General features: G+C 41.8%; 1 protein-coding gene across 1 annotated transcript; it reads right to left on the bottom strand.

The window, feature by feature from the left end:
- Window positions 1-1,737: 1,737 nt before the first annotated feature.
- On the bottom strand, window positions 1,738-24,054 carry LOC308113618 (plexin-A1-like; the record flags this gene model as incomplete). Its single annotated transcript, XM_080470012.1, has 6 exons — window positions 1,738-1,841; window positions 3,820-3,973; window positions 4,254-4,377; window positions 6,175-6,275; window positions 23,338-23,469; window positions 24,034-24,054. 6 exons carry the CDS (start codon window positions 24,052-24,054, stop codon window positions 1,738-1,740), a joined length of 636 nt encoding a protein of 211 aa, XP_080326138.1.
- Between the last annotated feature and the right edge of the window lie 491 nt (window positions 24,055-24,545).

A 24,545-nucleotide genomic window follows, 5' to 3' on the forward strand; every position in this document is an offset into this window, starting at 1 on the left:
CTGGATGGTTATGTAATGGTTTATTATAAGTCCTCCTGAGCCTACAACAAGGTAGAGAGGCGCTGAAAACAAATAAGTTACCCTCACATTCCCATCTTGTATGTTGACACACTTTAACATAGGGCTGGGAAAAAAAATATATTTAATCGATTTATTGAATTTGGAGCTAAAATAAGATTTTTGTTTTGCAAGTGCAAGTTTTTTTCTCCCCACAGTTTTAGGGGATTTCTTTGCATCCCGTTCCATCTTTCTTTGTGGGTTTCCGTCGTTGCTGTTGCACTTTTGCTTAAACCTGGGATAAAGCTTGAATTTGATGAAAGAGAGCGCCTCATTTACTTTTTTATCATTTTGGGATTGTTTATATGCATTTTAACTCGGGGGACAATCAAAGCAAGAAAGTTACACTTTTGAAAATATATCTGATGTCTGCAGTAATTAGAAAAAGAAAAACAAATCAAAAATAGAATTGAAGATGGGATTTTTTTAGGCCAAATCGCTCAGCCCTACTTCAACATACACATATAGCATAAGCATAACTCAGACACCACTTGCAGTATGAAAAACTATAAAGCCCAGAACTACCAGAAACAAGAGAAGCACAGTTTTGCAGCATTATACTACTGATGAAGAAATCCCCCAAGACTTGTGTAATCGCCAATCATAGACAAGATTCCCTTGCATGTCAAACATTTGGAGCACGAGTCTCTCAGTACCATCAAAACACACAGTTATGTGGAAGAACGGCCAGATTTAGAGAGTTCAATTTATTGTAGAAAAAGTGTCAGGAGCTCAGTCTTTGCACATTACTTTAAAATCCGGACGCCATTAAGCCAAAGATGTGGTGTATCCAGACTTCTCAGTCATAAAATGGATAAATTAAGGAAATATATATACAGAGCTGGTGCTGAAGCTAACATTAAGTGGAAAAGTGCTATTAGGTAAAAAAAAACAAAACAACAACTTAGATTTTAGCTTTGGCTGACTCATAAAAGTAAATTAATTAGCTCCATAACAGACTTTTTTCATCAGTCAGCATTCACTATATCCTTTGATTCGGGCATTGTGAAAGTGTATCACGTTACACATTAGTTAAACCATTACCCATTCAACTGTAACAACAATCACGTTTTTCATCAACCGAGCGATTTAAACAGATCGTTCCCCAACAAATTAGTGTTTTCTCTATGAAGGCTGTGTATTCGTCTTATTCTTTCCTTCCTCATTCAAATAATAGAATTAATCAAGCCGAGAGACACATTAAATGGAAACCTACAAACTGGTATCAAACCACTGCTGAAAAGTCAATCGGTATTGCTTTCCCCCAAATTAGCCATAATTAATTTCCAAGTATGTGTTTTGGACCTTCCAAGCTTGGCCGCCCTTCTGGGTCTTGCTTGGTCAGGAATCGATTTATTATTTCACTCACTGGTAGTCTCCTCATTGCGCGAGATTTAATTAACTAATTGATTTGTAAAAAGCTTGAATACATTGAATACTGAATTAGCCGAGGTCACACGCCGTTCTCTCCATTCCCCATTATGCCAGTTTATTTGCGGGCCAACGTTTTAGCACTTCTGCGTTTACTCAAAAACCACGGTCGCCCTTTCATTTGTAATTGCTTTTCACCAGTGTGCATCTCGCTGTGAGTGTGATATCGGTGTAAAAAAAAAAAAAAGCATTCTGGCTGCTTAACATGGGAAATTAAAAGCACATGTTTTCATTCTGTTGAACAGCAACTTACGACTGGTGCACGCTGCAGTTGTAGAAGACAAAGTCCACGCTGGCAAACTTCTTCCCCGTCTCCTTCGACCTCAGATAAAGCTTTATTACGCGTTGGTCACCTATAAGGAGAGACAAAACATACAAAGTGATGTACAAGTGATTTTCCTCCAGTGTTCCTATACTTCCCGAATCCATTTATGACCCATCACCCCAAAGACTGTGCCTTATATCCCACTCTGAAATGTTAGCCGCCTCATTTTAAGGTGCTCGTTGTCATCGTCTGGGCTATCTGGCATTTGGGATTCACCACGTTTCTGCGAAGCGGAAGATCGAGCCCCAAGCAGGATCGATAGAATTTGAAGAGCAGTTGCAAAGTGCAGTAGAGCGGGGACTTTCCACAAACGGGTTTGTAACTCCACAGCCTCTAATTTTGATAATGGCAAAGAAATGTGCGCATTTAAAGAGCAAAATGTCTGCATGCTTCACACAGCTGAATGAACAGTCTGACGGAAGCAATTTATGTTTGCGCGCCGTCAAAAGTAACTGCTCGAAATTGGTCGCTTTGAGAAATGGAGTCGCCTCCCCGAAAGTTTTAAATGTCACAAAACTTTTTTTTTTTTATATATATATATATATTTCTCACAAACAGCACCATCTAAACATCAGGTGAGATTAACAAAAGCATCTCAAACTTGCAGTTGGAATAATATACTGTGACATTACTGGAACATCAAAATGCGAAACGTTACCAATCATTGTAAAACTGCGTTTAGGTAATAACCGACAGACTTAATCCCAGAATAATTTGCAAATAAATAAAGATTCTCTGTTTAACTGTTCCATTCTGCTGTAATTACAACGTCCGCAATGAGGTGGTTGAAAAATGTGGGACCTAAAACTGTCACAAACTGTTCATGTTTGTTATAATTTAATGGTGAACTGAGTTAAACACCTGGTTATTTCCTCTCATTATAGCTCCATGCTAACCACTCAGATGTGTATCTCTATAACGAAAGCAGTTGCTTCATGCTAGTTTGTTCAAAGCAATGCTTTGCATTAGTGTTTAGGCTTTGGTCGATAAATTATCCGGTGAGATGTCAAATACCAATTATTGATCTATGCAGAGCTGTAGCCTGTTAGCTAGCGCAACACCAAGACGCCACGTACCTTTGTTCTATTTTGAAACAGCTAATTAGCTGGCTAGCTCGGACTGCAAAGCAATTTTTTTTTTCCTTTTGACAACACTCTGACTCTCTCTATGAAACAGGGTAAAACGAAACTTTTGTAAAATGCTGCTTCTGCACATGCTCAGCAGACGAACAATAACAACAAGTGCGACTTCCAGAGTGTCAAGACTCCCAGTACGTATTATCCTGGGACTTGGTAGTTTCATAGTTACACGTAATGTCAATCCAACTTGGTCTTCTCTCCATACGTATGCCTATGTATTCGCCATAGTTAATATTTATAGTATATTGTTCTCTGCGCGCATGTTTGTGTGGTTTCATCACAAAAAAGAAACAACAGCACCAACCCGTGGCCTGGCATGCTTACTACATTGTTTTCAGCATCTCTGCCATTTCTTTGTAAAAGGAAATCGTTGTCAAATGTTGCCATGTACACGTGAAACTTTTCTGAAAGCAAAATGCAAAAAACAATTTGTTTTCACTTGAAACGTGGCGTAAATGAGGCCGTAGCTTGGTGAAATTTACAGTAACGGTGGACGACTTTGTTTAGATTTTAGCTGTTGACGGGCAATTATTTGGTTCTGAAAGTGACGCGATTAAATAAATTTATATAAAATCGACATGTTACAGCAATAATATCCTGAGGTAATCAAAAAAAAAAAAAAAACACCCAACAAGCATATTAATAATTAACATTGTCAAATCTTAATTAATCGTGTTTGATGAGGTTTTTTCCAAAAGCCATTGGTTCATTTTTCTGACACAATTCATTCATATAATTAATTCATGAAGTCTTTTTAATTGAACTATTTAATTGAAATGATTTATTTATCGTTCTTTTCTGGGACAGTTCTGCATGTGTTTGAAGTCTAAATTAACCAACTTGAGTCCATATCTTTCCGGTGCTTACCCTGGTCTCGTGTGATTGGGGCGATCTCTTTCGTTGATGGAGACAAGCAGAATATCCTTCCGCTGTATATGCGTCCCTCCGTTTCTACGAAGTCCTCGAAGGAGCAGTTCACTCCGGCAGACAGGCTGGGCACGTTCTGTGCCTGAAGCACCAGCTATGAAGAAGGAAGCAAAGCAGCAAGATGGAGTACAACACAGAAATGTAAATCAATAGAGTTCATTAGTGAAGTCCCACAGCAGAAAACGGCAGATCGAGACTTGATTCTTGGCTCACGCTCAAAGTGATTGCCGGCGATGACACAAAAACAAGGCTTATTTCAGCTCATTTTGCATCCATCAACTTCGCTTTTCTTCTGCATCCGTCTTCACGCCGCCTCTCCCCATTACACACGCGTTAAAAAAAACAACCACTGAGCAAACGGGATGGCACAGTACCTGTACTTCTGACATGGTGACGGAGACGGTGCCGGGCTGGACGGACAGTCGGACGCATTGTTCCACTCTGGTGGTGAAGCGCTGGGGCTCCTCGGCTCGCTCACAGTGATCCTTCCGCGAACATCTAGAGAAGCCGATCAAAAATTGCACGTTGAAAACCGTCAAGCGTTACATTCAGGAAAGTACATTGTACTAGGTAGCAGAGGTAAGTCACAGGGTATAACTATGACCTTCAATGTTGGACTGAAAATCGTATTTGTTCACACAGTTGGACATAAGCCAGGCTTGTATTATAGCGGACGCCACAAAATGAGAGTAAGACAGTTATTGAGCAAATCCAGGAAGCTAAAGAGGCAAAGAATCTATTTATCCTTGTTTCCACTGCGCGGTACAGCACGGCACAGTGCAGCACAACAAAGTGTACCTAGACTCAAATCTGTTGCCTGGTCCCACTGCAGAGAGTACGATTAAAATGTAGACGGAGTCATGAACGGAAGATCAGGGTGCTGTGTAGCGCACCGACATTTAAAAGTTAACAAAACACGTAGTGGAACAAGATAGGGAGGGTTGACGATCGTCTCGACCAATCGGCAGACGGCTCGGGCTTGGGTAAATTCCTTCGACAAAACCAAGGCCTCCGACTCGACTTTAAAACAAATGGACGGTTTAAACTACATCCGGACTATTTGAACTCGACACAGACTGCTTGAGAAGCACATCGAACTGACGACTTTTTCAGAGGAAAGGTATTTGTACGTATGATTCATCATAAAAAGATAACGGTGAAAGAAACTGCAGATTCCATGTAGAAGAAAGGGTAAGAACAGAGCGAAAAAGTTAAGCTGCACTTGCATTAGCTGATTGGTACAAGCTGCTCATTCAGGCTTCAAAATCAGTGGCTCATTCATCAGCTGCTTGCTTGGCTACCAGCTGACGGCAAATTTCCAATCATCTTAACAAGACGTTGCCCTTTACAACTAAAACACTTCTCGCCATTACCCTGATGATACCTGCGTGTCAGCTCTTCACCATCTTCACACTTTCACACATTTGATTTTATTGGTTGAATTAAGGGCTGAAGTCAGAGTGCTGCATACTTTTGTGAAGGAGAATTAAATCTCTCATCAGACTCTCCATAGTCTTTTTTTTTTTTTTTTGGACTTCCTGAAAGAATAACCTCCTCTAAGAAAGTTAACTATGTAATCAACCCAGAATGGGCAATTTCTTAACCCACGTAATTTTAGCTGGATTAGTACAAGTAAAGTGGCTCCTGAACAGAAGAAGGACAACTTGCAGAGCACCATTTACATCCTTTGAAAAGAAACAGGTAGGTCTGAATGTGGTGGTTGAATTTCCTGGTGATATTTAAGAGAACTCATCCCTTAATGTCTTTCTCATGTTTGCATCTTGGGTTAAAGTCTCCTTGTTAGAACTTCAGTCCATCAAGTTCGGTCAAGAGAAAGAGCACTGGCTCATTATGTCACAAATCTTGTCTACAAATGTTAGGCCCCGTTTCAGAAAGGTTTTACATTTACACGTCACGGTTTTGAAAACAACGTCTGTTTGCTTACTGAAACCCCAATATCTCGTGGATACATAATGCTGACTGTGGCTTAACAAAGAGCTATGAGACATCTTGGTTCAATAATCAAACAATCACATTGATGGTAAAACATTTATGAATTATTGGTGCAAGAAGGACATCTGAGTTAAACTGTTTGTAGTCATTTAAATGGAAGGCATGTGAATTAATATAAATGAACTTTGCATGGTGGTAAAATACTGTATACTATGGTGGTGCCAAGACAAATCTATTAAATGTGGTTTTTCCAAGAAAGTGAAGCATTAATGAGCATAAGACAAAAAAAATAATCAAAACCTTCAAAGATGACGGATTTGTCAAACAAGCACATGAACTTACACGTTGTGCAGAACACACCAGCCACAGTGAGGATCTCCTGATCCCAGACAGGCTCCACATGAAGTGTACTGCTCACAGCTTTCCACGGGTACACGGTTGACCTGCGAGGAAATAAACACACCTGGTCAGCGTTGCACATAAACCCCGTCCGCGAAACCCTTCAAACAGCTTATATCCTCTATATAAACCATATAGGCCTGCTATAAACAGGCTCGACCCAAGGTGTCCTGTGTCCAGAACATGAGATTAAAAGGAGGAGGCCCACCGTGACTATCAGAGATAAACAGCTCGGAGGGTGCTGCTTACAACCACATACTGCTGTTTACAAGGCTACCCCGAGGGGCAAAGTATGGCTTTGCAACTATGTAAACACGTACTTTCCAACAAACTTATCTCTGCAATATAAAGTGCAATACCTTCAGTTCTGAAGCACATCAGAGAACACTGACGCTCGGGAGCGATTTGGTGATTTTTTTCTTATTCCTTTTTTCTTTTGCGTCTCATGTCAGAGAGTTGAGGCTCATTTGAAACTGAAAGATCTGAAAGCTCCTCACAGATTTACACATCCAGATCAGCTTACCTTCTTTAGATTAGAGGTGCTAATCTTCTCAGGCTGAGCAGATTAATATTCTTCATGAGTAGTGCTAATCAGCCTTCGATGACATCAGGGCCTCACATTGTACATTTTAGCAAGTCCGTTTCATCTGGAGGTCATTTTTAGTTTTTTTTAGATGTTTTATTGCTCAAGCACACTAACTTCCGATGCAAATGTGTGTAAGTATTGGTGACTGTAAAGCTCCTTTAAGAGCCCTTCTGTTTTATTCCTGTCATTTTCCCTTTGGCATTTTATCATTATTCAAAAGTCTGGATTCTTGGCAGTACCAAGTGGAGTCTCCCACATTCTGACCTCTGCATGATGGAGACACTACCTAAAGAATTTGCACATTTACATAGATTCTACACACTAATAATGTTGACAGCTGCCATGCGAGGAACACATTGGGGTTTCCATGTTTTTTTCCTGAGAGCTCTTTAGCACATGAACAAGACAAGGCTAAATCACCAGTCTGGGGACTGGAATACTGGGACGAGCTCACTGCTTCAAGATGTTACAGCTTAGCCACAACTGCCAATACGTTACCCTGAGGCAGGATAAATGGAGTACTGTCTCTCCTAGGCCCTGTCTGCACATCAACATTCCATGATTAAACGCATCAACTCTGCATTTTTGATTCAGAAAGTTCCATATTTACACATTGGGGAAATGAGGTCCATTTACACGGACATGGTGGAAATGATAAAAAAAAAGATGTAGCTTTCATGTTTGGCCAGTAGTGGGTGCTGTATGTTTTTGTAGTGAAAGCACACACACATGCACATAGACAGCAATGCACATTGGCGAAGGAAACAAACATTTGTGTGGACAGACAACAGAGTTTGATTACTATTCCAGGCGACTGTCAACGATAAAACCGCCAAGTCCCAGGAGAATATGTACTGGGAGTCGTGACACTCTGGAGGAAAACATTGTTCGGTTTGTCCATCTACTCACGCATGTGCAGAATAACTATTTACTATGGCTGTGGTGTGCAGTAGCAGTGTTTCCACTGTGATGGAGTTAGAGAGTTTTCCAAAAAGTCCACCTTATTTTTCAAAAAGTTGTGTTTAAGTGAATCGGAGCACCATTGTCATGTAAACGGACGGCCAGCGGAAGTTTCCCATTTCCACTTGAAAATGTAAACGGGACATTAGGTGACTGCAAGCAAAGCCTTGTTATTTCAAACTGTCGTGACTTCAGTCCAACACTGGGGGGAAAAAAACGTTATCTTGCGTCGGGACAAACAGAAGTTATGGAGTTTGATGGCAGAGAAGGATGAGAGGAGTAAATAAAAGATGAGGCGAGTCCATGAGGTATCTGACTGAAACAGAGTAAACCCCCTTGCTCTCATTTTTATTTTTTTTTTTTATGGACGTTCCTCTCCAAAACAGTAAGTGAGCAAAATGAACTTTTGACCAAATGTCTCATACAGTCAACAGGTTTATGCCTGAACCCTCTTCTTAGCAAAAGAAGACCATATTTTCGTCATGACTGAAGATTCCCCCGGAAAAAGGATAAGCCATTGTTCTTAACACCATTAAGATAAACATCAAGGATTACTTATTTTGTGTTCTCTAGATCTCAGCTGGCTGCCATCTGTTTGTCTGCACAATAAGAAGAGACTTTTAACAATCTCTTTGGTAAAACAATTAAAATAAAAACAAAACCTGAATATCAAACAACACTGCCCACGTTTACCTGGTTCCTAAGTGTGTGTGCGATCAAAGAAGTCTTTGCACATCGGCTTACAGAGACGCAACTGCGTCCACAGACGTAGGCAAAGCAGGGATGTTTTATGTTGCTCTCCGCATCACTGACTTGGACATCTGTTGTCTGTTTGCGAGATCATCAGGAAGCACGAGTTACTTTAGCTTTGGGCAAGCCATTCCTGCCCGGTGTGTTTTGAAATACTTTAATCATAATTGTGAGTAATCTGGTTCAACCAGTGTTCTTACAAGTTCCAAACCTCCCGCGTTTCAGCGTCTGACCCTTTCCAGCTCGACGCTGTGTTTGCGTTCTCCCGTACCGGCGGGCAGAAACCCCGCCTCGGGCAAACACATCGCACACAGACACAACAACCAGCGAGGAACTTTGTATTTGGAACCGAAATTGGGAGCTTGAGTGGAGTTTTCGGGGGCGGCTGTTACATTTCTAAATACATCGCTGACCACACGAGGCGAGCGTGATTGCATGACCTGGCGCACGCCTCCAGCTGCCTCGGCGGGGTGAAGTTCGACATCAATAACGCTGCAGAGGCAGGAGGCACGCCAGGTGAGCTGGGAGGTGGTGAGGGTGAATTCTAATGGCAGCTGCAAGCACAGCAGTGTGGAAACCTTCAAAGAGGAAACTCAGCCATCTCTGCACCACTTTCTTTTTTTTTTTTTTTTCCTGGACAACACTTCAAACATTAAATCATATATATATATATTAAAAAAAAAAAAAAAATCTTTTTCATGCCACCGCTGCATCATTAACAAGCCACAAAGACTTACTCTCATTTTAATGTCGGTGTCTAGTTGAAAAAAAAAAAAAAAAAGCCCTTCTTTTATGCAACCGGTGCACCAGGTTTCTGCTGAACATCACACGTTTCTGCTAATTTTCACGGGTTTCATCATTTACAGCATCCTCCACAGCACGCGCCCCTCCTCGGAACCCATGAATCTCACTGCATGAGGCTGCATCTGACACCCACTTGCAGAAATGCCTCCCTCTCCCTCTCCCTCTCCCTCTCCCTCTCTCTCTCGCTCTCTCTCTCTGTGTGGCTGGTAAAAGCAAAAGAGCCCGCATCCAAACAAGCCTTTGCACTCAAACTGCGGTAAGAGAGGAAAGCCAGAGAGAAGGCACTGCTTCTGTCACTGAACCCAATATATCAGTGGCTTCACAGCATGACTCACTCCGTTTGGTGATGTGACACCAACGCTGCACAACAATACAAACAGAGTAACCAACTGAGGCAACTGGAGACCACCGGTTTCTCAGTTTTTTCCAAGAGAAAGTCATTTTTTTCACTTTCTTTTTAAATGAATTGTGGTTTTTTTTGTTGTTTTTATAAGGGCAAAGACCAGCAATCTCCAGCTCCGACACTGGGTTAGCGGGAGCGATGTGTGTTTTAGGTCATGTATACACATTTCAAGTCAACTGTTTTTGCATTTCCGCTTCAGAAAATAAACTTTGGAAAACATTTTGAAAACAATGTCCATTTTCATGGAAAGCAATGCCAATTCCATGTACATCCACTAGTGGCTGCTGTCGTTTGTTTTTGTAAAGAAACCACACACACACACATGCACACGGCGAACAATACGCTACAAACATTAACAATGGTGAGAACACGGACATTCGTATGGACAGACGGCCAAGTTGGATTGTTAGTTTGGCGACCAAGTCCCAGGAGAATATATACTGGGAGTCCTGACACTCTGGAGGGAAACATTGTTGTTACTGTCCATCTATTCGTGGATGTCCAGAACAAGTATTCACTACGACTGTGGTGCACACGAAGCAGCGTTTTCAAAAAGTTGCGTTTTTTCCGGCGTGATAATAATAAAACCATTTTTAAAAAATCAAGCTAATTCAGCTCAAGAGTATATTCCCACAGGAGAAATGTTTGAGGTTGTAATCTCAACAATCAGCGACAGCCTGTCACCGGTTTTCATTTTAAAAACCTTTTGTTCTCCTACTTGAATGCCGGATTTGTGCACATTGGCTCTTCTGAATTTGAGGTACCAAAGTGTTTTTTTTAGGAATATCGGTAAAGTCACATTTGTTGTTTACACTATGATGTTTCCAATTAATCCCGTTTAAGGTAAAGGAAATAAAAATAAACAAAAGCTCCAGAGCGGCTGATGATAACCCCTCCCGGTGATACACATCCATTTGTGCCGTTCGAATGTACAGTTGCTCAACACAGCCTATAGCAGATTCACAGCAGGGTAATAGTAACCCGTGCTTGATAACTATTATAATACAGCCATTACCAGGCACAAGCCTCTTGCAAGACACCAAATAGCAGCAAATTGCTGTCATTACTTGGGCCTGAACAAATACAGCACTAGTAATACAGCCTATCTGACAGAATGAAGGGGGGGGGGGGGGGGCTGGTACGCTCAAGCACAATAGCCGGGAAAAGAAAGTTTATTCAATTGGGTTTTGTGTGATAGTGAGCCAGATGATGTATTCCAGTGGAACAGTTCAATTATTGAGTTTTAGAAATCAGATAATGGGATGTGGAAACGAAAGATGCTCGGCCGAGGACTCTGTCTTACCAAGATGGTAGTGTGTGTGTGTGTGTGTGTGTGTGTGTGTGTGTGTGTGTGTGTGTGTGTGTGTGTGTGTGTGTGTGTGTGTGTGTGTGTGTGTGTGTGTGTGTGTGTGTGTGTGTGTGTGTGTGTGTGTTTAAGATGTGTTTGTGTGTATGTGTGTGGGGGAAGAGGCGGTACGTAAGTGAGAACCACCTATTTATATCAAATATGGCATTTTCATTCCTGGCTTATTTGCTGCCCGAGAAGGGCAAACACACCCCGCTCTGGATGTTGGGGAAGGTTTCAGGTTGAAATAACAAAAAACGAGGTGAAGAAAGATGGCAAGGATTACATCACAGTGGAGGGAAAGTCCATTTAAATTGTCACGGTTGCCTCAAAACAAGACTGGATGATTTTTGTTCCTGGTTTCCAAAGAGAGCAGAGGAGATGAGGAGGGAGGGTGGAAGTGTGTGTGTGTGGGGAGCTTAGAACAAATAAATATCATCTACAAATGAGCCTCCCTCATTTGGGCCATGATAGAAAGGCTCTTAATTTGCCCGGTGGCAGACGAGAGGAAGGAGGAGAAGATGGGTCGGGGAATGAGGAATGCGAGAGAGGTTTGGAGGATGGATGAGAAAGACACACAAATTGTAATTGCAACTGATGTTTCATTCCACATATGGGATCCGCCGCTCGCGGTCCCGCCTTAGCCAGCGCTATAGGCTGAGCTGTAATTGTCCCATCTGTATAATACGGAGGAGAATATAAGGTGCTATCATCGAACAATGGGCTGATGGATGGCTTGTTCTGCAAGACTGCCGCACAATTCAGCGCACATGTTACCAGCAACAAAATGCACATCGATATGCAATTTGGGGTGAGGTACATACACACTGGGAGGAACCACTGAGGTGAAGGGGGGGGGGGGGGGGGGGGGGGGGGGGGGGGCGACATCACCACAACACAAGTAAGATCAAATTGTAACAAAACTTTTTCCTCTATCAAGCAGTTTGCCCCAATTCTCTTTCTCCCTGTGACTATCTGCCTCTTCAGTTGTCAATTTGTCTGGACACGCCAACAAAGACGGCAAATGAGGCAATAGATCACACAAGGCCGCTGAGACATGCAGCCTTGGGAGGAACCGGACGGACGGACGGGGGAGGCACACGGGGCCTTGTGGAGAGATGCGCTATCAGTCTTTATCCTGGAAAAATGGAGACATAAAGTAAGTGCGTTCTTTTGTGTGCTTTCAGGTCAGTGGCGAGTGCGCGGCACACCTTAACGGTGTGAATAGAACTCCCGACTGACAACCCGTGGCCTTTTAAACTTCTCTTTTTCACTTTGGTGCGACTCCTGCATCACCGACTGAGTGCAAATCTCTTCTCTTGTGTATTAAACTCGGCTAATCATGCTAATTAATCCCCCAATGGAGATTCATTTTGTTCCACGTTAACCCATTCTATTTCGACGATGTAGTCACATCACGTCGCTCCGGGTAGCTGATGGGGGTCGGTGGTCTTGCTCAGTGACCGACGGTGGTGACCTGTCCGCTGTGGGATTCAAACCTGCAAATATTCGATCGTCTTCTCGAGCCTCTCTTCCACCAACCGGCGGATGTGGCTGCAATGCAAGGCCCTCAGTCCATCCCCATGGGAGCAATTTGGGGTTCAACGTAAAGCTCAAGGACGCTTTGACATGTAGACATGGCAAGATGGGGAATCAAACCTGCAACGTTCAAAGTGCGAGACGACCCCCGCCACCAACTGAATGTAAGTTTGACACATAACGCTGGCCTGCCGATATGTTTATCTGTATTCTTGCAATGGCCAAAGTTTACATTCAAAACTCAAATATAGTTTCATAGCTTTATCGTCTCCTCTGGGAAATTGGTTTGAATGTTTGTTGTCATAAACCGAAAATAAATTATTGAAATATGCAACACAGAAGTGAAACGTCAAAGAATTAGAATCAAGCAATAAGTCAGATTTATGAAGAAAGAAAGAAGTAAGAACAAAGGAGGACCTGTCTATTCTACAGGTCACATGATCTACCTGGTTTTATATCCAGACCTGTTGACACGACGACAGTGCTCAGAGCCTCTCAAAACGCGACTTTTTGAGAACAGCTCTATATTTTCGAAAACGCTTCGATTCCATGTCTGTGGAAACGGAACTTTGTGGACGGTGGAAACGCTGCTACTGCACATTCACTCCACCGCCATAGCATGTGTGTGGTGTTATGACAAACACAAATAACAGCACCCACTAGTGGCCCAACATGAAAACTACGTCCTTTTCTGTGTCATTCCCCATCATTTTCTAAACAATGCCATGAAATGGCGAAACTTTTCTGAAACGAAAACATGAAGATGGTCTATAAGCCGCCCAGTACAGTAAAAAACACAGTTTCCTTGCGACCAGCAGTAATAACATGAAGATATGAGGCTGGTGTCAATTTACAAATACTGAATCTTCAGTGTTAGTTGAATATAGGACAGGGTTCCTGGAGGCTGTTTTCCAGTTTCTTAGATGTTCGGATGAAATTAGACAAAAAACATTCCAGAAGCAAGTGGATACTTCCTTTGATTCTCCCAGGATTCTCCACTCAGTTCACATCAGTCACTCCAACTCCAGTCTATCAACTTCTGGCCCATTTCCTTCTTTCAAATCCAAGTCACGCTGTTTCCTCCCAACCAAATTAAGACATCTCTGCCTCTCTCGGCTGCTGTCTGTCTCTTTGACCGTCTCACAAATCACATTCTGATCAGACGATCACTCATCTCTTCGCCGTGATGGACGGACAGCCGGGGTGTGCGCGTTCCGAGGTGTGTTTGTGTGGAAGTGAGGAGAGGACGAGGATTCAGTCGGTGCCACGTCAATCAAAAGTATAATGGTGACATATTCAATTCTAAAGAATTGCTTCGTAATTAAAGTTCAATGGACGCCGTTTTCAATTCACTGATGGAATCACAAGAGGATCATGTGATCAAGTTTTGCTGGATTAATCATCAATTTTGCAGCAATGATATCGTATATTTTGGATTCTTCCGATTCAGGAGGTATACATTATGCAGCTTTTGGGGCAGTGTCTGTTCTCATAGTAGCTTTTCTCCTTTACTCTTTAAGAAGACCTTCTAATGCAGAAACAAGTGCATTTTTTAAAAACGGTTCTGAAGAAGGAACTTTTTGAAACTTCGAGAAAAGCTGAGACAGGTGTATCAGCCATTCTAAACCTGATGTCCAAGGTCTCCTCATGGTGGCAGGGGGGGGCCCCCCCAAGACTTTTTACCCTTAAAGAGCATAATAAGACAATATCATCTAAATCAGACCTGGAAAACTATATACACTGATTTCATTGTCACGGCTTCTATTATTGCTTGCTCATGAGAATTGGTATTTTGGTCATATTTTAGCTTCATTTCAAAGTTATGGTAAATTTCAAGGTAAATTCGAGAAGGCCTCCTCTTCAATGATAAAAAGTTTTACACTTTGCCTACATTTGTTATGAAAACCCAACAATGACAGCTTGTGTGGAAAAAAAAAAAGTGATATTGTACCGGCAAGAAATGTTTGTATATTATCATGAGTCTCTACAAGTCGTAGTTAATAGCAACGATTCCTCTTTGGTGTCAGTCATGGAAGAATTATTAATGCTCTGTTAACGAATCCTGAATTGAAATTATTGTAGTGTCAGAGAGTGCTACATTAGTAAAGTAACAACAAGAAAAAGAGTACTTGGATTTCATCACTGTTCAACACATACATGTCAGTTTATTGGCTAATATGTCGATATGTATAGTCTCAACCCTTTGCTGGAGCAACACTCACGTCCACCTCTGAGACCAAATATAAAACTGAAACTACAAAACAACACAACCCATCCAATGGAGTCCTCAGAGACTGCTAATGAGCTCGGGAGCAAGTACTATCAATGCTTCTCGCCGCACGTCCTCGACTGCTGTCAACTTGAGAAGCAGAGTTTAAAATGTTTTTTTTTTTTTTTTAAAAAAGCTGCAGAGCAGCTATTTGTGTCTGCTTCGGGGCCATTCAAGTAGCAAAAACAAGCCATAAAAAGTGTTTACTGATGCCATCGGATGGATTAAAGGTCAGAAAATGTCAAGTATCCAGCTTGAGCTTCACATCCCCGCCGCCCCAAAGGCCTGTGGCATCGTGCTGGCTTACACTCCAGCAACAGTATCCACCTAGTTACAAATAAAAGCGCCTTCAAGCAATATACCCCCCCCCCCCCCCGTCAATAATGTGCCCATGCAAAACAAATGCTGTTCTAATACTTAACTCCCCAATTAGCTGAAGCGGGCCAAGGGCTCTTCTGGAAGAATTTGGGATCCCTCCTCATTATTCCCCAGCGTCCCTGTCTTCAGTAACATCTTTTTGGCAACTTGGACAAACACCAAAGGAAAGTGCGCCGAAAAAGGTTGTTGGGGGGAGGGTGGGGTGTACAGCGGTCTTTTTCTCCCTGACCTCCAAAAGGCCAGAATTGCTGAGTGAATTGAATATGAACCCCTCTCTGATGTGGTGCCAGGGGTAGAGTTTCTCCACTGCGCCGTACAGTGCGGCTCTCCACATTTCTGTGCAGTGGCTCGATCGATACATGAAGGTACATCATCAGACCATTATGCCCCCGTCTGAGCAGGCCTCGCGGAGGAAGAGGAGGAGGAAGAAGAGGGGAGACGAGGCCAGAAGCTGCCAGCGGGTCACCTTACGAAGCTGTTTTACAAGAGGAGAGGCTTGACCTTGCTCCTCCACTTCGGATCTGGTCGGAGACACCTGAGCCCGAGCAGCTCGTACACGAGTGCATGAAGCAAATTACACATCAAATCAAGTCCCCGGGCTCGATTAGCGCGCTTTGAAGCAAAAATAATTGCTTGTTATCCCTGGGATAAGAGAATAAAAAACTCACCTTGTCGCTGTATGTTGGAAGCAAGGCCCGTATTTATATGATAAGTAAGCCATTTGGTACAAAGGTACAGTAGAAATCAATAGATTATGTGCTGTAATCCACTTAGACACTTACTTTGAAGCAATTAGGTGATGTCACCCGTTGGGACATGCGGGATAAAAGAAATATTTCTGTCTTGGTGACGTCAACGACAGAGAGGTGGTGACAGGATGACAAATCTCTCTTGCCGCGCTGTTTTCATTCGATCGGGACAATTTTTAACACGTAATGAGGAAACAACAGTGATGGGGAAATTGATTTAGCGCCGTTGTTGGTTTTTTTTTTTTTTTTTTTTTTATGGGCGCAGGAATGACACGATATCGTGGAGCAGACGGAGACAGAGCGAAAGATGGAGGCAGACAAAGACACGCGGGGCGAGAAAGAACAGAGTGAGACAGTGTGTGTGTGTGTGTGTGTGTGTGTGTGTGTGTGTGTGTGTGTGTGTGTGTGTGTGTGTGTGTGTGTGTGTGTGTGTGTGTGTAGCGAAGACACTAATAAAAATGTGTATAAATCCATCTCCAGCTGATCAAAAGCCCCTCCTCTCCTGGCGAATCAGTTTTATGTTTCAGCATTCGCCGCCTGCGTGTATGCTCATATTCTGGTCACCGCCGCAATAGAGACACGCGGCCCATAATGCCGCAGTCCAAGCCACCACTTTTAATTATGCGCGGGTGAATATGGGAAAAGGTAAATTGCTCTGTCAAGCTGGGAAATGGGCTTTTTGATGTTTGAGCTCTCATCACTTGGCATTTCTATTATTCAACAAGGAGACAGAAACGGAGGGATGAGACGGAGGAGGAGGAGGAGGAGGACAAACAGGACGAGGGTGCTCCTCACTTCTGAAAGTGATCATCAAAGAGAGTGTGGATATGACAGCCTTCACATGACATGATGAGAGGAGCCCGATGGGAAGGAGTGCAGGATGGGTCTCCACAAGAATGGTAGATTTTAAAATCAAGCAAGGGTGGGGTGAAAAAAAAAAGTTGTTCATGCCCAGTATTCACCCAATGTTCGCCAAAATAAATGATAAAGTAATAGAAGAGTAACATTAAGTCACCCTTCATCAAGCACTAACAGTTGACGTCTGGGTCTATCCAGAACAGTGGAATAGCGCTGTAGTCCCCTTACGGAACATTGTGGCCACTAACCGCTTTTTTGGACGATTCCAACTAAAATCTGCCTTTAGCTGATAAAGGAAAAAATTATAACCCCTCTAAAGTATGAGCCAGACTTTAAGCACACATTACGGGGTATTAAAATAGCTAAATTGGACTTGAATGCGGCCAAATGCAGTGAGGCCGTGGGCGTTAGACTGTGCGCTTCAGACCGTTAAAATAGGCCTCAGTGCCTGCAGCCTGTCGCTGTCGCTGGGCGAAGGTAGAACAATTAACAAGAAATTAAAACTGGTAAGATAACAAGGCACATCACATGAAATCAGGCCATGCTTTCCAATAAAAGTAAGTTTTAAAAAAGTCTCCTAAAAGAGGGCACTGGCGCAGACAGTCTAATTTCCTGAGGCAGGTCACTCGACAGCCTCGAGGCTCTGCCAGCGAGAATTCTGCCCACTTTAGTTATCAACCTACAATCTCCAAAGTTTCTCAAAGTAGTAAGAATAAAAGGCCTTGAATATGATCTTGGTGTTTGAAATCAGCCAATTAGACCCGGAAAATCAATTATAAAACACACAGGGAGCATCCCCGACGAAGCCAAGACGGCATCCTGTAATTGTACGTCTCCGTCAAAATCTTTTCAGTGGCCATTATCGTAATCAAGGTCAGTATGAAAAATGTCAGAAGAAACATCATATTTAACCTCTTGCTGATTAATGGGTGAAGGCAAATAAGTGTTTACCGTAACATAGCAACAAACAAACATCAGCTCTAAGAAAACGTTAATTTTACAGCATCATTTGGTACAGTGGCTTAGCTTGGCCTATTTCTCTGTATTTTTGATGTCCCAGTGTTGGTATTATGACATTTACCTGTTTAGTCTTATTCCAGAATCCGATCCTCAAAAAGGTCTGAGCATCAACCTGCTGGTTGATGATTAAAATAATAAATACATTTAAACAAAAATGTTTCCGCTTGTCTTTCTTTGTAATGATGGAAAAAGCTTCAATGACCAAATATTTTTTTATGTGTACACTGTGTTCTGTACATAATTGAGGAATTAAAAATGAGAAACAAAAGAGAACATTCTGTTGATTTGAACATCTCACACAAAACTTTAGGAACATCTTCTGTATTTTTTAAATACTGCCAGTTTGTACTGCCACAGGCAGGAGGAAGTCAAGACATGTACTAAAACTAGTTTATGTGGCTGTGCATGACCAGATGTTTTTGGTTGGACTTGGTACAGTCCAAAAACATGCATGAGGGTGAATCTATGGTCCTGATTACATGGCAACGATTTCAAGTGAAAACACACAACTTTGTGAACACTCAAGCTTTTTTTTTTTTTTTTTTGGGAGCCGTGGGAATGATATGGACGAGCTGGAACCAGCAGATGGCTGTAGTGCAACTTCACGGATGAAGAAGAAGAAGAAGAAGAAGAAGAAGAAGAAGAAGACGACGACTCAGGCTCAGTCCCGAGTGGACGGCGGAGGCGGTGCTATTGCACATGCACACCATCGCCGTGGTCATTAGTTCTTCTGCTCGTGTGCGACCACACACATCATGTGACCCTCACAAGACAAAGTGACAATTTCTTTTTTTTTTTTTCTTTTTTTAAATCTCAAACGGTTTTTCACCCCTGGTTTGTCCGGAGACCTGAAATCACCGTAAGTCATCTTAGAGTCCAGACACCCTCTGACTAGGACACACTTTCTGGTTTTACAAGTTCACTTTTAGCAATGAAGGGAGCTCTTTATTTTATTCTGTGCTTGGGAAAGTAGTTACCCCAAAAGAATATTACCAATATAAAATAGACAGATTGAGAGAAAGGAACACAGCATACCCTGCAAACCAATTATTTTTTCCCACCTCATAGCCCTTGTGCTCTCCTGCTTCATTCTCTGACTGGACTGTGAATTTGGTCAACGTTGAAGCTCTGGAAGTGAAAGACCATTATCCCGCCTGCGAGGAGACGGCCATTTCATCTCGTCTTCCTTGTCAACTTCTGTGATTTGGAATTTTTGCGGAAACAAAATGACATAGATGGAGGGGAGAAAAAAAAATGCAATTTGGAACAAAAAAAAAAAAAAAAGAAAAAGTTGACTGCATCACTCCTTTCAGGAGGAAATGAGCTCGTGTAGACTCAGCTACCGTATAATTTACCAAAATGAGTCCAATCTCACTTTGTATTTTCCAAAATACCTTTTTCATTATTCTTAAAAAAATATAAAAAAAAAACAGTTCTGACAGCACTTTTTATGTCCTGAGAAGAAAAGAAAAGTGCAGGAGTTTGTAGACACCTGCACTCCGACAGAAACCTTAAAGTTTCTACATTAACTGGAGTGTGAGAACCCGGAGATACGACTTCTGGCGCTGATAAGTTACTTTGGCACGTTTTCCACAGGATACTTCAGACACACATGGAAGCTATGTGGCTGCCTCTAATGAACAAGGTTGTAATTGATGCAATAATAATAATGGGGAAAGAGGATAGTAAATAGTAATTAGTTACTGATTAATGATTACTTCCCTGAGAAAGTAGTTACTTAATTTAGTTTAGTTACTGTTCGTGAAAAACCTGATGCACAACCTGAATACGATATAAATCGATAGACCTTTCAGCCTCATTCTATTCGCTCTGCAGAGTCCATCATATAAAACAGACTCAAACGAAACTCCGTCTTTTTTTATAAACCTGTTTTGTTCATTTCAATCTTTTAACTTCAGGCACTTTGCATCAAGCAATTACATTAGAAGAAGTTACATAAGATGCAACAGTCTCTGAAGGAAATCGGTGAACATTTAAACCAATTTTCTGCACTTTGCACCATGTTTTAATGAGATAAAGCAATAATTTGTTCTGTGAACTTGTGTTTATTTTTCATATTCTAGCATACAAAATTAAAGAAAAATCTTTGTGTGTATGTACTCTTTTCTATGAATAGATGTATTATTATATCTATGTATATATTATATCTTTTTTTTCGTCCAATTGCTTTTCTTTGTTATTGTTTATTTCTGTTTTGTATGTGTTTTTTTTTAGTTCATTTTAATTTTCCCTCTAATTTGTCCTGTTCACCCTACATGTATCCATGTATGTATATATGTGTGTGTATTCATCAGGGATGTCTCGATCACACTCTTTGGGCCCCGATATCGATCCGATTTTTCAGAATTGAGTGTCGGCCGATACCGATACTTTGCCGATCCGATACTCACATTGCTATTGCAAATATACTCACTAGTCTATTTTTGGAGCAACTAAGACGTCTGAAGCTAAAAGCAGTACTTTTGCGGCGTCAGATTCGCTTGTACTTGTGCAATTCATGTTAACTGAGAATATTCACCAGCTGATTCCAAAGTAAAATGTTGATTGTCGGGGAAATCTCTAGTGGAAACTCTGTACAAAGTAAAAATAAAACTAACAAAAAAAATAGTTCCAGCTCAAAACTTTCCTGTACTTTAGCTATTCACCCTAAGCTATGCTAACCACACAGCTGACTCCTGAGTTAAACGTCATTATAAAGTTGCCGATATGTCCATTGCCACTTTGGGCTTACTCTGATGATTCCGAGCCTACGGAGCTTATGAAAGGGAATTCCTGTTTACTATGCAGCTGAAGGAGAGTGTGTCCGCACTACTTCGCAGGCTATGTTTGAAAAATGTGGCAGCATCACCTCGGATCATGTCAAAAGTCGGGAGCGCCGCGGCTCCTGCGAGGCTTCCCTTTTGGCAGCGCGCCTCCCTGCTGTCACTGCACTGACATGCACCAACATGTAGTGGACATATCAGCGCTCATGAAAAATAAAACACCGGCTTGAATAATTGAGGAGGACTTCCCGGTCGCGATAGCAGTCATCTTTAATGCAGATGACAGGAGATAAAAGAAGAAATCTTGCGACGGTTCACAGCGGGAGCTTTCTTTACCGCTCTGAGGACAGTGCTGCTCAACACCAAGACATCGTTGTTGGCATAACGCTTGTACTATTATTCTAATTGGTATCATCGCTCACGTGGGTCTTACAAAGCACTTTGCACAATACAGAAACAGACACACACTATCCCCATATATTTAATAATACTCAACAAAACCAAGATACAAAGGCTCATCTCCCGTCGACACCATGAGGAACGAATAAATAGCTGGAATGTCATAAATCTGTCCACAAATCATCTGCAAAGACATATGTGCTGCATGGTAATGGTAACTTGTCTTGGTCTTGTGTAGAAAAGTCAGAAGGGTTCATGGAAGGCCGATTGTACAACATCACAATAATATTCTGACGGTGGCAGAAATTCAAGAACGGGGTCCTATTGGGAAACAATAACCCCAACAGGTCTCCTCCCATATAACTCAACATTAGTACTTTAAGCCTTGCTAGAGCCCGATATATAACTACGACCCAAAAAGTAACAACGACCCGAATTGTTCTCAAATAAAATGTAATAAAACCGGAAATGTAATAACTTGCCGATACTGCAACTAGATTTAACAAGAATTTCAAAGTGATCCTAATATGCTTAATGCTTCAACATTATTGTATTCTGATGATTGGAGAAATTGATTTTGTAGAGAGCAGAAGACTATATATGACTTTGGCAAAAGCAATCACACATAAATACCATAAACTGTATATAGATATAAATCATGTAGGAACAAATAGTCCAAACTTTTAGAACTCACTCACTTTATGATGTAATAAAATATTATATTACACTATTTGGGGAAACATATTTTACCTGCCTCATAAGGTAATATCAAAAAGTTTTAAAGTTCTGGGCTCAGCATCGTGTTATATATATATATATATATATATATATATATATATATATATATATATATATATTGACCAGTTATTAAATTTCAGGTTTTACTACCTTTCATTTGATAACAATTCGGGTCCTTGTTATATTTCTGGTCGTTGTTACATTTGGGGCTCCAACAAGGCTGAATACAGGTGGGAGGCCAAACGTTAACATCCAGAGTACTGCGAAGAACTAAGCGTATCATACGTTAATAATATAGCCGTTGAAGACTGTGATTAAGCTATTTAGTGTCCATAACACATTCTGAGGAGTTTTTAAAAGCGAGAAAATGCAAAGAAAACAGTCAAAATTCAGCAAATGTTGACTAGTTTTACTTAAAAATTTTCACAGAGAAATTAACCACCTAATGTTCTATTCATTTTAAAGTCTTTTTTAGTTTTCCTGACTGCATGATTATGTGTTTTAATGAGTGCAGACACACTGTACACTTGCATATCGTTTAATAAATAGGCAGTGTACATTTCAGCAAACACTAGTTTCTATCCATGATGGAAATTCTTTATCCCCCCCACATCAACAACAACGGGGTCCATGTGTATCACTGACTCCCCACTTCCTCTCTGCGCTCATTCAGACACGTGGAAGTCAATTAAATCTAATCGCTGGTAAATTACACAGCACTTACATGCGGTTATTGTCTACGTACTGGGGGAAAGTCTTGTTGAAGGTTATCACATCGAGGTCATTAAGCGTTATGAGATAAGAGAGCTGTGGCAGGTAAAGGGAAGCAGAAGAGGGAGAGAGGAAAACCAATCCGGCTCTGCTAAACGAAGGCTCTTGGAGATAACTACACCTACGTACAGCGCTCTACTGACCAGGTCGCCGTGGGAAATGCATCATTGATATTCTGTAAATTTACTTTGTTGACCAAACTAGAGTTTGTTCACGTTGAAGAAAAATGCAGAGGCTGTTGATATGCGGTATCCCTGGTGGAGGAGCGGTATGGGGCTTCATCCGATATGGCATGTTTTAATATTCATGAGCAGTTATGACTATGTGTATGGAATACTGCTTAAGCTGCAACTGCGGTACTCCATGTATGCAATTAGCCTGATTGCTTACCCCCCACCCCCACCGCCAGTGTATTTTTTTTGAATACATCTTTCCTCATCAACCTTTCCTGGTGCATCTCAACTCGATTCTTATCCTCCAGCCTCACTTGCACGTGCACAAATACATCTAGAAGACGTGTGAAAGCTTCAGGTGACGGATGTGCAGCCAATCAACTCTGCCAATGCGCAACGTTGGGAGGACTATGTGGACCAAAACCTCTGGGGCATCTTGTGGAATCTATGGCACCGAGAACAAAGACGGTTCTTTTGGTACTAGTAAGTCATACATACCAAATATGTTGGCCAATGTGGGCGTTTTGCACACACTTGCCTTCATATTCCATGCAGCAGCATTGTGGACGGGCACCGCCTACCTGTTTATCGGTGAGGGCGTATAAGTATTGATGATCCGGGCTGAAGAGCAGGTCCCTCAGGATGGGGCTCCCCTCGCTCACCACCACGTTCTCATACAGCAGAGCCGGCTGGGAGACGGAGTTCACAAGGATCTGGAAGACAAATAGTGCGAAAAGGACAAAACGGTGAATAAAACGCCGTCGTAAATAATCCGGTTTTTACAATTCTAGTAGCGGCAACCTGGCAAAATACCACATAAAGTTATCTTTATTTACTGCACCATTGTGGGGCTGCAGTTCTCACTGGAACGACTTAATATCAAAGAAATAGTCCCCATAAAAACAGTAATATATTTCCACTGTGGCCAAAGACGGGATGGAGGCATGTACTTGAGGATGAAGGTTATGATAATAGTTGTGATGTGACAAAAGCATTTTTCCGGCTTCAGCTGTAGTTACACATCAGGGAGAGACAACATATTCACCAACGGCGAGTTTTCCTTTGGTCTATTATGTCTGCTAATGCAACTAAAACACTGGACAGATAAGAGCAACAAATACTTTTAGCAACGTCAACATGAGGATATTGAAGAATGAAAGACAAATGCGTACAGAGGTTGAAGCGTTTGCTAATTATTGCCATTTCCATCAATCTGGCTGCAAGCGTGACTCACCACTGCCACCTAATGCACAAAAGTTCTACTACTACGACTTTACATGCTGCACCTTTAAAGCCATATGGCCACGTTGAAACTTAAGACAATGGAACAGCAGAGGGAAAGATCCAAAAACCAACAGAGGTACCGTTTTGTCTTTTGAAGGACATAATAGGAATTTTGCACCAGCGTCACCCCTTTATCATGTAGAATACTATAATTATTTTCAGTCATTTCACCATCAATTGAACAAACATGTCCCGTCTTGAAGGTTCGCCCAACAAGTTATCTTTGTTTTGCCCCGAGTTGCGTTTTGACTGGTCAGACTTCTGAGCGGGACTTCCAGGGCACGGCGCTCCAACACCAGCCGGTAATCTCTCTATAATTCACCACCGTTTTCAAGTAGTTTCAAACATTCCTTTGTTGTTGTTGTCAGACATCAATCAAAGTCTGCATTAAAAGCAGCTTACCCTGCAGAACCATGACAAACCCGTTGGTGGATGCTCCTAATCTCATCCCGCACTCCCTCCATCTTTTCTTGCCGAGAGTCTCCCGTAATGCGCGGCCCGCTTT

This window comes from Lipophrys pholis, assembly GCF_963383615.2.
Source record: "Lipophrys pholis genome assembly, chromosome: 8".
Taxonomy (NCBI): Eukaryota; Metazoa; Chordata; class Actinopteri; order Blenniiformes; family Blenniidae; genus Lipophrys; species Lipophrys pholis.